Source organism: Mobula birostris, chromosome 16 (assembly GCF_030028105.1).
Source record: "Mobula birostris isolate sMobBir1 chromosome 16, sMobBir1.hap1, whole genome shotgun sequence".
NCBI lineage: Eukaryota > Metazoa > Chordata > Chondrichthyes > Myliobatiformes > Myliobatidae > Mobula > Mobula birostris.
This window is the reverse complement of record NC_092385.1, coordinates 30,367,222-30,379,945: the sequence shown is the minus strand read 5'-3', so window position 1 is coordinate 30,379,945 and position 12,724 is coordinate 30,367,222. Positions and strand designations below refer to the sequence as shown.

Below are 12,724 nucleotides of genomic sequence, written 5' to 3'. Positions count from 1 at the left end.
GGTAAACATTTTGTTGTAAAGTCTCAATCTTGAAACTCCCCACTTTGTTACATTTTAAAGTAAGTACATATTTAAGTGAAGAAATTTTTGTATTGGACATCAACACATCATCTTTGTTGCACCCAGATTCATTGTTCACAGGTTAGAAAAACCAGATAGAGATTCAGTTAAGTCATCTTATTGATACCAAACACATCTTCTCAAATGGTGCACTGGCAAATCAAAATCCAGTTTTTGCATCAGCTATCATGCCGAGTTTGCTCTGAAAATAACTTACAGTGGGTAGCAATTATCTTTGAATGTCTGAAGGCTTTAAGTTGACCAGGAACTGAAATGAACAGACCAAACTTACAGTTAATATACTTTAGATTATTGTTGAATGCTAGTTCAAAAGTTCATTCATTATCAAAGTATACAACTAGTTGAGGGGCCTGTGTGGCAATCCATTATGCCAGTCAAGTCACGTTAAAGCATTTACTGTGCCTTTTGCATGTTCCAATATTCAGACAGGTAGATTTCTTGTAACCACCAGGGATAGTGGCCAGTTCTCGTTCGCAACAAATATTATCATATTATTCAATATGATGCCAAACAAATTGTACCCAAAATATGGATCTTTCTCTTGAAAGTTCCCATACCACAGCAACTGTGAAAATATTTTTTCCCCGAGAGATTCACACTCATTTTCTTGTTAGAATTTTGCATTTAGAATAGCATGATATTTGAATAGCAATGTATTGAATAGATTATTTAAAAAATGTGCAAAAACAGAAATACTGTTTATTAAAAAAAGTGAGGTAGTGTCCAAAGCTTCAAAGTCCATTTAGGAATTGGATGGCAGAGGGGAAGAAGCTGTTCCTGAATCACTGAGTGTGTGCCTTCAGGCTTCTGTATCTCCTACCTGATGGTAACAGTGAGAAAAGTGCATGTCCTGGGTGCTGGAGGTCTTTAATAATGGACGCTGCCTTTCTGAGACACCGCTTCCTAAAGGTGTCCTGGGTACTTTGTCGGCTAGTGCCCAAGATGGAGCTGACTAGATTTACAACCTTCTGCAGCTTCTTTTGGTCCTGTGCAGTAGCCCCTCCATACCAGACAGTGATGCAGCCTGTCAGAATGCTCTCCACAGTACAACTATAGAAGTTTTTGAGTGACCTAATTTCTAATAAATTTTCAAAATGTTAGTTGCCTTCAGCATGGAAACAATTAGCCCATGTTCAATTTCATCTGGAAATGCTCTTCATGTCGATGTTGCAGTTAACTTTGATAAATACTTTATCTATTAAAGCAAAGAATATGAATATAAAGGTCTGGCATAATTATAGTGGCTTTTAAAGCAGACAAATAAGCTTTCAGGAATTTATTGAAAACAGTTTTGTTTTAGTTCAGTCTAACTAAGATTGTTTTGTTTTGTAGTTTCAAAAGTATAACTAATGGCAAGGAAACAGAATTGAAAGAAGATTCTAATTCGGGAAAGACAGCAATTCTAGAGTTAGATGAAGAGCTGGCAGTTGGAACAGTTATTGCCACATGCACAGCTACAGATGTTGATATTAAGAGTAAAATCAGCTACCAGCTTGATCCTGCAAATACTTATTTCACCATTGACAGAGGTAAGTTTCTCAATACTTATACAATTCTTTAAATATTAGTAACTTCTGCAAGGTTTGGGTTTGTGGGCTATGGGTCTTCACATCCAAGTACTGTTTAACTATATGGGGTTTCTACTTCTTTCAGGCTGTGAATTCTAAACTCTTACCATTCTTTCAGTGAACAGCTCTGTTTTTTTAAATCTTCCCTGTAATTGTTGTACTAATAATTTCAAATAGAAAATATTTATCATTATACAGTATATACCTCAACTACATCTTCACTCAAGCCCTGCTATTCTGAAGATAACAGCACTAGCTTAATTGACCTCTCATCATAGATGCAATTTTCCATTCCTGGCATCATTTTTGTAAATTTCCCCTGCACCCTGTCCAGTGCAAACACATCTCTGTTAAATGCAGTGATCGATACTGGATATACTGCTCAAGCTGTGGACTAACTAGAATGGTATACAGTTCTACTTTCATCAATGTCTCCGCTAAGGGGACATGTTTTCTTTCTATCTGTTGAACCATTTATTGACCTGTCCTGCTATCTATAAATTTCTGATGAAACCTCAAATGTTAATTCTTCTTTCTCCACAGATACCACCCAACCTACTGAATATATCCAGAAATTTCTGTTTTTATTTCAGATCTCCATGTCTTTGCCTTTTAAATAACTTTATTGATCTGTTGACATATAGACTCATAGATTCATTGAGGTCCATGATGACCTATGTAGGTGAATCCCATTTGTCCTCATTAGATCTATATTTTTCTTTGCCCTGCCTATCATTATGTTATCCATTTTCCATTATCTATTTTCAAGGCTGATAAATTGCTGAATATTTCCTCTTCTACTGTGTTCATCCCATTTAATAATTAGCACATTCACCATAACTACAGCAAAATAATCTCCAATTTTTTTGTGAAGACAGTTGCAAAATATTCATTAAACCTATCAAATATTGAAAGCCCTAGGTAGAGTGGTTGTAGGGAGGATGCATCCTTTAGTGGGAGAGTCTTGGACCAAGGGCACCAGCTTCAGAATAGAGGCATGTCGCTTTAAAACAGAGTTGAGGTGGTATTTCTTCAGCCTTAGGATGGTGAATCTGTGGAATTAATTACAACATGCAGCTGTGCAGGGCAAGTCATTTGGTGTATTTAAAGCAGAGGTTGATAGGTTCTTGACTAGTGTGAATCTTAGAGATACACATAATCATCTGCCCTTACAAATCAAGGCAGGAGTAGATAATTTAGGAGTCATTATTGACTCTGACCTAAATATCAAATCACGCATTAACCATATTATTAAGACTACGTTCTTTCATTTAAGAAACATTGCAAGAGTTCAATTTCTTACAACATCTCAAGATTTTATTTATTTTATTTTCAACCAATTAGACTACTGTAATGCACTCTTTTCAGGACTGCCTAAGAAAGATATAAATCGGCTGCCGCTTGTTCTTAACCCAAAAAAAAATCTGAGCACACTTCACCGGTTTTGACATCATACACTGGCTGCCTGTGTCCTTTAGGATGAATTTTAAAAATATTCTTAATTGTATATAAGGCTTCGAATAATCTAGCTTCTGTATATTTTGGAGTGTCTATCCCCTTACTTCCCTAATCATAATGTTAGATCCCTGAATACTGGTTCGCTTCGTGTTCCTAGAGCCAAGCATATAAGGACCAGTGATGCGGCCTTTTGCTCTTATGCACCAAAAACCTGGAATCTCTACTGAGTGAGAAACGCCAGACTAGTACTGTGGAACGTTTCGAACACTTCTAAAAACTACTTTTTTCATTTGGTCTTCATGTGCCTGTTGGTGTTGATTACATTTATATAAGTTGGTATATTTCATTACATTTTTTCTATATAATGTTTGTCCTTATGATTTTTAATTTTGCTTCATATTTTATGACTATATTGATTTATTTTTACAATCTATGTAAAGCACCTTGAGCCTGAATCTTAATGTAGGGAAGTGTTATATAGATAAAGCTATTATTATTATTGTTATTATTATTGTTGATTAAGTAAGGGCATCAAAGGTTATGGGCAATAAGCAAGAGAATGGGGTTGAGAGAGATAATAAATCAAATGACAGAGCAGACTCGATGGGCCAAATGGCCTAATTCTGCTCCCATGGCTTATAGTCTTAAACCACTTTTTTCATAACTTTTGTTTGATTTTTTGATTTCTCTTACAATTTTATTCCTGCGCTCCCTATACCTTTTAAAGTTTTTTTTTCTGCTGCATTGAGATCCCAGATAACTTCTGAATTGCCAACCCTGAGGATGATGAGAATACTGCAGATCCTTTGTATTAATTCCATGTTTCAAATATTTACATGTCAATTTTTGGATGGTTGTACGTTTGTGTTTTAAATGGTTATATTTCAGCGATTTAAATGAATCATTGCATTTTCCTCCTATGAATGATTGCATTCACATCATTTGAATGATAATGTTTCAATTATTTCTGTAGTTTGTTCTCAACATTTTGAATGGTTACATTTATTTAATTTGAATGTTTCACTTACGAAGGTATAACTGAAGAAAATATATAAAATAAAACAGCAAGCAACTTTTGAAAGGCAAGAAGACTAAACTATCAATTCATGCATGTGCTAAAGGAGTGGCTCCAAAGAGGAAAGATAAAGGTAGTGAGGCAGAGAGGCAGAGACTTTTATGTGCAGATTTGCTCAGCCTACTCAACTGTAGGTATTGGCCCAGCTGATGGCATGAAGGGAAGAAAGGATCTCCAGAAGACTAGCTTTCCAGGGGCAGAAACCTACAGATGGAGGAGAGTAAAGACTTGTAATTGTGGGAGATCATGGGGGAATTTGAACACAAGGTGAAGTTCAAAGTTCAAAGTAAATTCTATAATCAAATTACATATATGTCACCATATATGACCCCAAGATTCATTTTCCTGCGGACATGCTCCGCAAATCTATAGAATAGTAACCATAACAGGATCAATGAAAGATCAACCAGTGCAGAAGACAACAAACTATGCAAATGCAAACATAAATAGATAGCAATAAGTAACGAGATCATGAGATAATGGGATAAAGAGTCTCAAAGTGAGATCATTGGTTATGCAAACATCTCAATAGATGGGCAAGTGAGTGTAATTATTCCCTTTAATAAAGAGCCTGATGGTTATGGGGTAGTAACTGTTCTTGAACCTGGTGGTGTGAGTTCTGAGGCACTTGTACCTTCTTCCTGATGACAACAGGAGAAAAGAGCATGGCCTGGGTGGTGGTGATCTCTGATGATGGGTGTTGCTTTCCTATGACAGTGTTTCATGTAGATGTGCTCAATGATTGGGAGGGCTTTACCCGTGATGTACTGGGCGAAATCCACTACCTTTTGTAGGATTTTCTCTTCAAAGGCATTGGTGTTTCCATACCAGACTGTGATGCAGCCTGTCAACACGCTTTTCATGTACGTAGAAATAAAGCATTGCTTGACTGAAAACCAATTGTGGTGAACAAGTAGAGGGCAAAACTGAATTGGAAATGCATTCAGACTTGTGAAATTTTTGTGAAGGGTAATTTTATACATGAATAGTGAATCAAATTTAAATTGTCTTTACTTTCTTTGTGTGCCTCAAATATTTTCTGTAAAAATTACTGTTTGTACATAAATAAAAAAAATTGTCAGTTTAATTAGACAACAGTAGTAGAAGAAAGTTGCTTACAATATATATTTTATTTCCTGTTGCAGTTTACTGACTCTAGCTTATAAAACACAGTTGGAAATTATTTATTAAGCTGACCTATTTTACAGACATACAGTTCATTATGTTGACCTAAGTTTAGACTGGATTGATTACTGGTCCCATATGCATAAAAAAATCTATTAATCAAGTGTTTGAAATATTCTAATGACCTGTTTTTTTAATACATCGTCTTCTTCAATGGGGGATTAAGAGTGGGCTAGATATGATAGCAATTCCAGTTGATGCTTATTGCTGCTGGAATACAAAACTAAACAGCTGAAGGCAAATGACAGCTGTTTGTATAAAGAAAGTAATTCTGAATTTGTCTCAGAAGTACTGATTTATTTTTTCCTCCTGGTGTTTTAAATTTCATCACCTAGCAACTCTTGGTAATCATTTATATGTGTATCCTACCGAAGTAATATACATTTAGAATGCAGCCGAAAAAAAACTCAAGGGAGGCATAACAGCGATCCTACGCTATTAACATTTGATAATGAAACTTCTGCTTATGGAAGTTTTCTCCACAGGCTGTCACAGGCTAATGTCAGGCTCAGAAATGAAGGCCTGTTGTTACATGTCTTTGTTCTTAATTTCTGTGAAGTGGTGAATTTGAGTGTTATGCTCACAAAAATAACCCTCACGATAGCTCTCATTCATTATCTTGCTGTATTTTTATAAAAGCTAATGTGTCAAATTAACAATGACCCTAAGGAAATGTTTATCCAATGTAACTTTATTTAAAGGGATTGCAGGCTTTAAAGAATCACCAAATAAAGAAATATAATGATAGTACATTCAGTGGTAGTTAGGATAATGACAATTTAAGTGCACCAAGTCACAGTTTCCTGAATGTCAATGATGAGAATGCTCTTTTAGCAATGTGCAGTTTTATTTAACAGCAGATTAGTCTACACATTGTCAGGCTAGCAATATCCAATGTGCCTATCATCACATCTGTCATACCTGTCAAAAAGAATATAGACTCAACTTCGTTCATCTTTCAGACACAGGAAAGGTGGTTGTTTTCTCTCAAATGGACAGGGACCAAAATGGATTTCAGACAGTTCAGACGTTCTCTGCTAAAGCATGTGATGAAGATCTGAAGTGCGCATCTATTCCAGTCAGAACGAACATTATTCCAGTTAATGACAATGCTCCATCTTGCAACCCATCTGTTTATAGGTAAGTGGTTTATACAAATCATCAACGCAGCATATTATTGCAAATGAGCAATAAACCTTAAAATGTAGATTTTAACTAAGTAAGACTACAAGGTTCACATTTATGCCATTTCATAAGGTATTAAAACTGGAAGTTTATTATCTTCATATTATAAGGGGAATATACATTTTTCCCTTTTCCTCATACTATGGCATTTATTTTAGTTTCTTGACTGGTCTTAAATTATTCGTCTTTGGAAATCTTTTGACAATCAAAAAGAGAGATGAGATTAAGTTCTATTAAATTCCCACTTGCTTCAAAAAGGCAACAGTTATACCAGTGCCTAAGAAGAATAATGTGAGCTGTCTTAATGACTATCACCCGGTAGCACTCACATCTACAATGATGAAATGTTTTGAGAGGTTGGTCATGACTAGGCTGAACTCCTGCCTCAGTAAGGACCTGGATCCATTGCAATTTACCTATGGCCACAATAGGTCAACGGTAGATGCAGTCTCAATGGCTCTTCACATGGCTTTAGACCACCTGGACAACACAAGTACGTATGTCAGGATGCTGTTCATCGACTATAGCTCAGCATTCAACACCATCATTCCCACAATCCTGATTGAGAAATTACAAAACCTGGGCCTCTGTACCTCCCTCTGCAAATGGATCCTTGAATTCCTAACCAGAAGACCACAATTTGTGTGGATTGGTGATAATATCTCCTCCTCGCTGACAATCAACACTGGTGCACCTCAGGGGTGTGTGCTTAGCCCACTGCTCTACTCTATGACTATGTGGCTAGGCATAGCTCAAATACCATCTATAAATTTGCTGATGAAAGAACCATTGTTGGTAGAATCTCAGGTGGAGACAAGAGGGCGTACAGGAGCGAGATATGCCAACTAGTAGAGTGGTGTCACACCAACAGCCTTGCACTCAATGTCAGTAAGGTGAAAGAGCTGATTGTGGACTTCAGGAAGGGTAAGACGAAGGAACACATACCAATCCTCATAGAGGGATCAGAAGTGGTGAGAGTGAGCAGTTTCAAGTTCCTAGGTGTCAAGATCTCTGAAGATCTAACCTGGTCCCAACATATCGATGAAGTTATAAAGAAGGCAAGACAGCAACTATACTTCATTGGGAGTTTGAAGAGATTTGGCATGTCAACAAATACACTCAAAAACTTCTATAGATGTACCATGGAGAGCATTCTGACGGGCTGCATCATTGTCTGGTATGGGGGGGGGGTGTTATTGTACAGGACTATGAGAAGCTGCAGAGGGCTGTAAATTTAGTCAGCTCCACCTTGGGTACCAGCCTACAAAGTACCCAGTACGTCTTCAAGGGGCGGTGTCTCAGAAAGGCAGTGTCCATTATAAGGACCTCCAGCACCCAGGGCATGCCCTTTTCTCACTGTTACCATCAGGTAGGAGGTACAGAAGCCAGAAGGCATACACTCAGTGATTCAGGAACAGCTTCTTCCCCTCTGCCATCCGATTCCTAAATGGACATTGAATCTTTGGACACTACCTCACTTTTAAAATATATATTATTTCTGTTTTTTTGCTAGATTTTTAATCTATTCAAAATAGATTATACTGTAATCAATTTACATAGATTTACACCAGTCTACATAGGTGTTTTCTTGAATGGCAACAAAATGCAGATCATACTATTTATTTATTTATTATCATTTTATTTTTTCCTCTTCTTCTATATTATGTATTGCATTGAACTGCTGCTGCTAAGTTAACAAATTTCATGGCACATGCTGGTGATAATAAACCTGATTCTGATTTTTTTTTCCTTTGATATACTGAATTTTCTATAAAAATCTTTTTTCCTTTACTGTAAATATTTTTTTGGACTAAGACTCTAGATCCCCAGCCTTCGTTGTTCCCAGCTTATAAGTGATGCAATAATATACTTAGCTTTCTTCTGACTAGCTTCTGTGTCGTATAAGGCACGAAGGCATAAGATCATCAGTTATGGACACCTTTACACCTTTATCATAGATCGACAGATTTTGGGATGCTATAGGAATCCAGGGACTAGGGAAAGTAAAGGCTGAGGTGGAAGAGTGGGATTGATATGGATCAGCTTTAATCTTGTTGAGGGCTTGGTGGCCTGTTCTGCTTCTCCTATTTCCTACACTTTCATATATTTATTTGTTCATCAGATTATGTGACATGTCAAAATGGCCTCGTATCTGGGTATTAATGAGGCAATGTACCTTCAACACTCATTTATCACTTAGTCAGCTTGTGATTGGTTTAGTGGAGCAAGTGCAGGTGAGAGATGATACATTTAACCCTTTTGATAATGGTGGATGCTGCAAAATGAGCAAATGATGAGTGTGTTGTTTTGATCTTAGGTATCCGCTCTCTGAGGCAACATATCAGTGGAGGTGCAAGGTGTGAAAACAATGGGAGTGGTGGTGGGACTAATATGAGTTCCAGTGGTTCTCAGCAGCACAGGCAGGCAGAGAGGACTTTTGTCGTAGGGTGAAGCAATGGGTTACTTACAATATCTACATAGGTGTTTTCTTGAATGGCAACAGAATGCAGATAATATAAATCTGAAATATAAAAGAAGCATGATAGCACCTGGGATGAGGGAAACAGGGTTAACGTTTTAGGCCGATGCTCCTTTATCAGAACCCAGGTACTGTTCCTCTATTGTGCAGTATAATCTAGATATAGGTAAATATCAAGATTATGGAGGCAAGGTAAAGACTGTTGAGTAGTCAGGAGAGTTGGAACATGAAAACAATTATGATACACATTTAACAACCTTGAGATTGTGAGTTCCCATCATAGCAAACTGTCAATTGCACCCCCACCCTTCTCTGTTCCCCACTCTGTCCTTTTACATAGTCATAGTCATACTTTATTGATCTCAGGGGGAAATTGGTTTTCGTTACAGTTGCACCATAAATAATAAATAGTAATAGAACGATAAATAGTAATATGTAAGTTATGCCAGTAAATTGTGAAATAAGTCCAGGACCAGCCTATCGGCACAGGGTGTCTGACCCTCCAAGGGAGAAGTTGTAAAGTTCGATGGCCACAGGCAGGAATGACTTCCTATGACGCTCTGTGCTGCATCTTGGAGGAATGAGTCTCTGGCTGAATGTACTCCTGTGCCCACCCAGTACATTATGTAGTGGATGGGAGACATTGACCAAGATGGCATGCAACTTAGACAGCATCCTCTTTTCAGACACCACTGTGAGAGAGTCCAGTTCCATCCCCACAACATCACTGGCCTTATGAATAAGTTTGTTGATTCTGTTGGTGTCTGCTACCCTCAGCCTGCTGCCCCAGCACACAACAGCAAACATGATAGCACTGGCTACCACAGACTCGTAGAACATCCTCAGCATCATCCGCCAGATGTTAAAGGACCTCAGTCTCCTCAGGAAATAGAGACGGCTCTGACCCTTCTTGTAGACAGCTTCAGTGTTCTTTGACCAGTCCAGTTTATGGTCAATTGGTATCCCCAGGTATTTGTAATCCTCCACCATATCCACACTGACCCCCTGGATGGAAACAGGGGTCACTGGTACCTTAGCTCTCCTCAGGTCTACCACCAGCTCCTTAGTCTTTTTTACATTAAGCTGCAGATAATTCTGCTCACACCATGTGACAAAGTTTCCTACAGTAGCCCTGTACTCAGCCTCATCTCCCTTGCTGATACATCCAACTATGGCAGAGTCATCCGAAAACTTCTGAAGATGACAAGACTCTGTGCAGTAGTCGAAGTCTGAGGTGTAAATGGTGAAGAGAAAGGGAGACAAGACAGTCCCCTGTGGAGCCCCAGTGCTGCTGATCACTCTGTCGGACCTTTACTTCTGTCGGATCTTTACTTCTTCTCACCTGCCTATCAATCCCCCTGGATCCCCTCCTCCTTCCCCCTTTCCTTTTCTCCTATGGTCCACTCTCCTCTCCTATGAGATTCCTTCTTCTCCAGCCCTTGACCTTACCCACCCACCTGGCTTCACCTATCACCTTCCAGCCAGCCTCTCTCCCCTCCCGCCACCTTCTTACACCAGAATCTTTGCCCCTTCATTCTCAGTCCTGAAGAAGGGTCTTGGCCCAAATCACGGACTATTTACTCATTTTCCTAGATACTGCCTGACCTGCTGAGTTCTTCCAGCAATCCTGTACGTCGCTGTTGATTTGCACCTTGCTAGATTATTACAAGAAGAGCCTCCCAGACTGCCTAGCCCAGACATGACTTAAGTCCACTGTTCTTGTTATCGGTTTCTGAAGTGATACAGGAAGGCCACCTGGCCCCAAAATTGGAAAGCAGAAAATGAGAAATATTGCATCAGTGTGGTATGAAGTTGAATCTGGTTCATTATGTGATGCCTTGGATACCAGTGCCTAAGGATCAGTGTTCAGTATATCAGAAGAGAGTTGTGTCACCATAATAACAAACACAAACCATTCTTAGAGTTCATTGATAATCACTGGTCCATTGCATCTTCCAACATGTTGCCATGATCCATCACACAAAGTACCCTTGTGTTGAAACTTCTCATGGATTCAGGAAGCATGGCTGCAGGCACTTTAGATCGCCATGACTGTGCTGGCCATCAGCACCTACCTATAATAATCCAATTTTCTAGTGCGCAACCTGAGCTTTCTTTGCCCAGATGTTTCAGAAGCTCATTACCTAGTGTTTCTGTAGCTTTATTGTCATTAATTTTAGTGCCCTGCACATGTATACTTTTCTCTCTTTCTAACAGATACATAAATCATCACATTTAATAAAAACATTTTCTCATTGGAGAGAAGTTGCTTAAGTTATGCCATCACACTCCATTAATATCACACAGCAGGTTTTGCAACAGACTAAATAATGGGCTTTGATATTACATGCTAAACTAAAAAAAATCCTTTAATTCTTAAACAGATATCTCAGATTTCCTATCATGAAGAACATTCATGCTGTAGGACCCGGTGGATTTTTATCAAAATCCTGCAGTTTCATGGGCATTATTACCAAGACTGGTTTTAACTAAATTTATTTAATTGCTCCAATTGAAGGAACTCGTCACCAGCACAGGCATGGTGATCTAAAGTGCCTGCAGCCATGCTTTCTGAGGCTCTGCCTTTGCCACACTTTATGCTTTGTGTTCCAGATTTCAATACCTTTGATTGGGAAAAATTCTCCCACAGAATTCCAAGGAAGCTCCTATCCTTTATCTTAAGCCTAGAATCTCTTCTGCATCCTCTCCAATGTAATTACATCTTCCCCATAGTGTGACCAGAATTGCACACAATAATCCAGCTGCGGCCCAGAAAACATTTTATATTGCTATAGCATAACTTCCCTGCTTTTATATTCTATGCTTCCGTGATGAAGGAAAGTATTCCATATGCCTTCTTAACCATCTAATTTGCCTGTGCTGCTGCCTTCACTAAACATTGGACAAATATACTACATCACCTTGTTCCCTGAACATTTTTTGTGCTTTAGCCTTATTTATCATCCCAAATTTTATCTCCTCACATCAAAGTTAAATTCCATTTGCTATTTCCCTGCAATATTCTCTGCAGGATCAATATTGTTCTGCAACCAAAGACTACCCGCTATCAACAGCACGTGTTGATTCTAGTCCACTTTGTCTATGTTGGATCATCTGCGAACAAACCAATTATATCTCCTACACTCATTCCTCTGTCATTAATATATACAAAACAAAGAACAAGGGTCCCATCAGAATTTGAAATATTTTTGGGCTGTTGTGTCACACAAGCTGAATCCTGACTCAAAATTTACCTGATATCTACTTCTTTTCAGAATTTCATATCCTGAAGTAGTCCTTCAAGGAACAGTGGTAGCAACTTTAATTTGTACAGACTCAGACATTCCAAGCAACGCATTATCATATCTTCCCATAAGTGGGTCCCTTGGCCCCGGAAATACTTTTGTCCAAAAATCTGGTGCAGATCATGTTATACAGGTAGGCCTTATTTAATTAATTTACACTAACTAAAATTTATTGTATTTTTATAGTGGAGTAGGTGATTTTATTAAACTCATTATCTTTTATTGTATAAAGAGTGCTAACTAAGAAATGCCAAATCCTTGCTGATGACCATGCAGAAAATTAAATGCTTTGCATCCAAGGAGAAAATAAAATAAAAGCACTGAATATGCATTTCATATCATAGTCAAATAACTGAGTGTGCAGTGCACTGTCATTCATATCCCTTGT

The 12,724-nt window shown here is 38.3% G+C and overlaps 1 protein-coding gene across 1 annotated transcript in view; it reads left to right on the top strand.

Moving 5' to 3' along the window:
• LOC140211309 (cadherin-related family member 3-like) overlaps positions 1-12,724 on the top strand; it is a 99,991-nt gene that overhangs the window by 45,061 nt on the left and 42,206 nt on the right. The window contains exons 8-10 of the mRNA XM_072281019.1: positions 1,414-1,610; positions 6,330-6,507; positions 12,307-12,469. Coding sequence (XP_072137120.1) covers positions 1,414-1,610; positions 6,330-6,507; positions 12,307-12,469 — 538 coding nt within the window. The remainder of the gene's footprint in view (positions 1-1,413; positions 1,611-6,329; positions 6,508-12,306; positions 12,470-12,724) is intronic.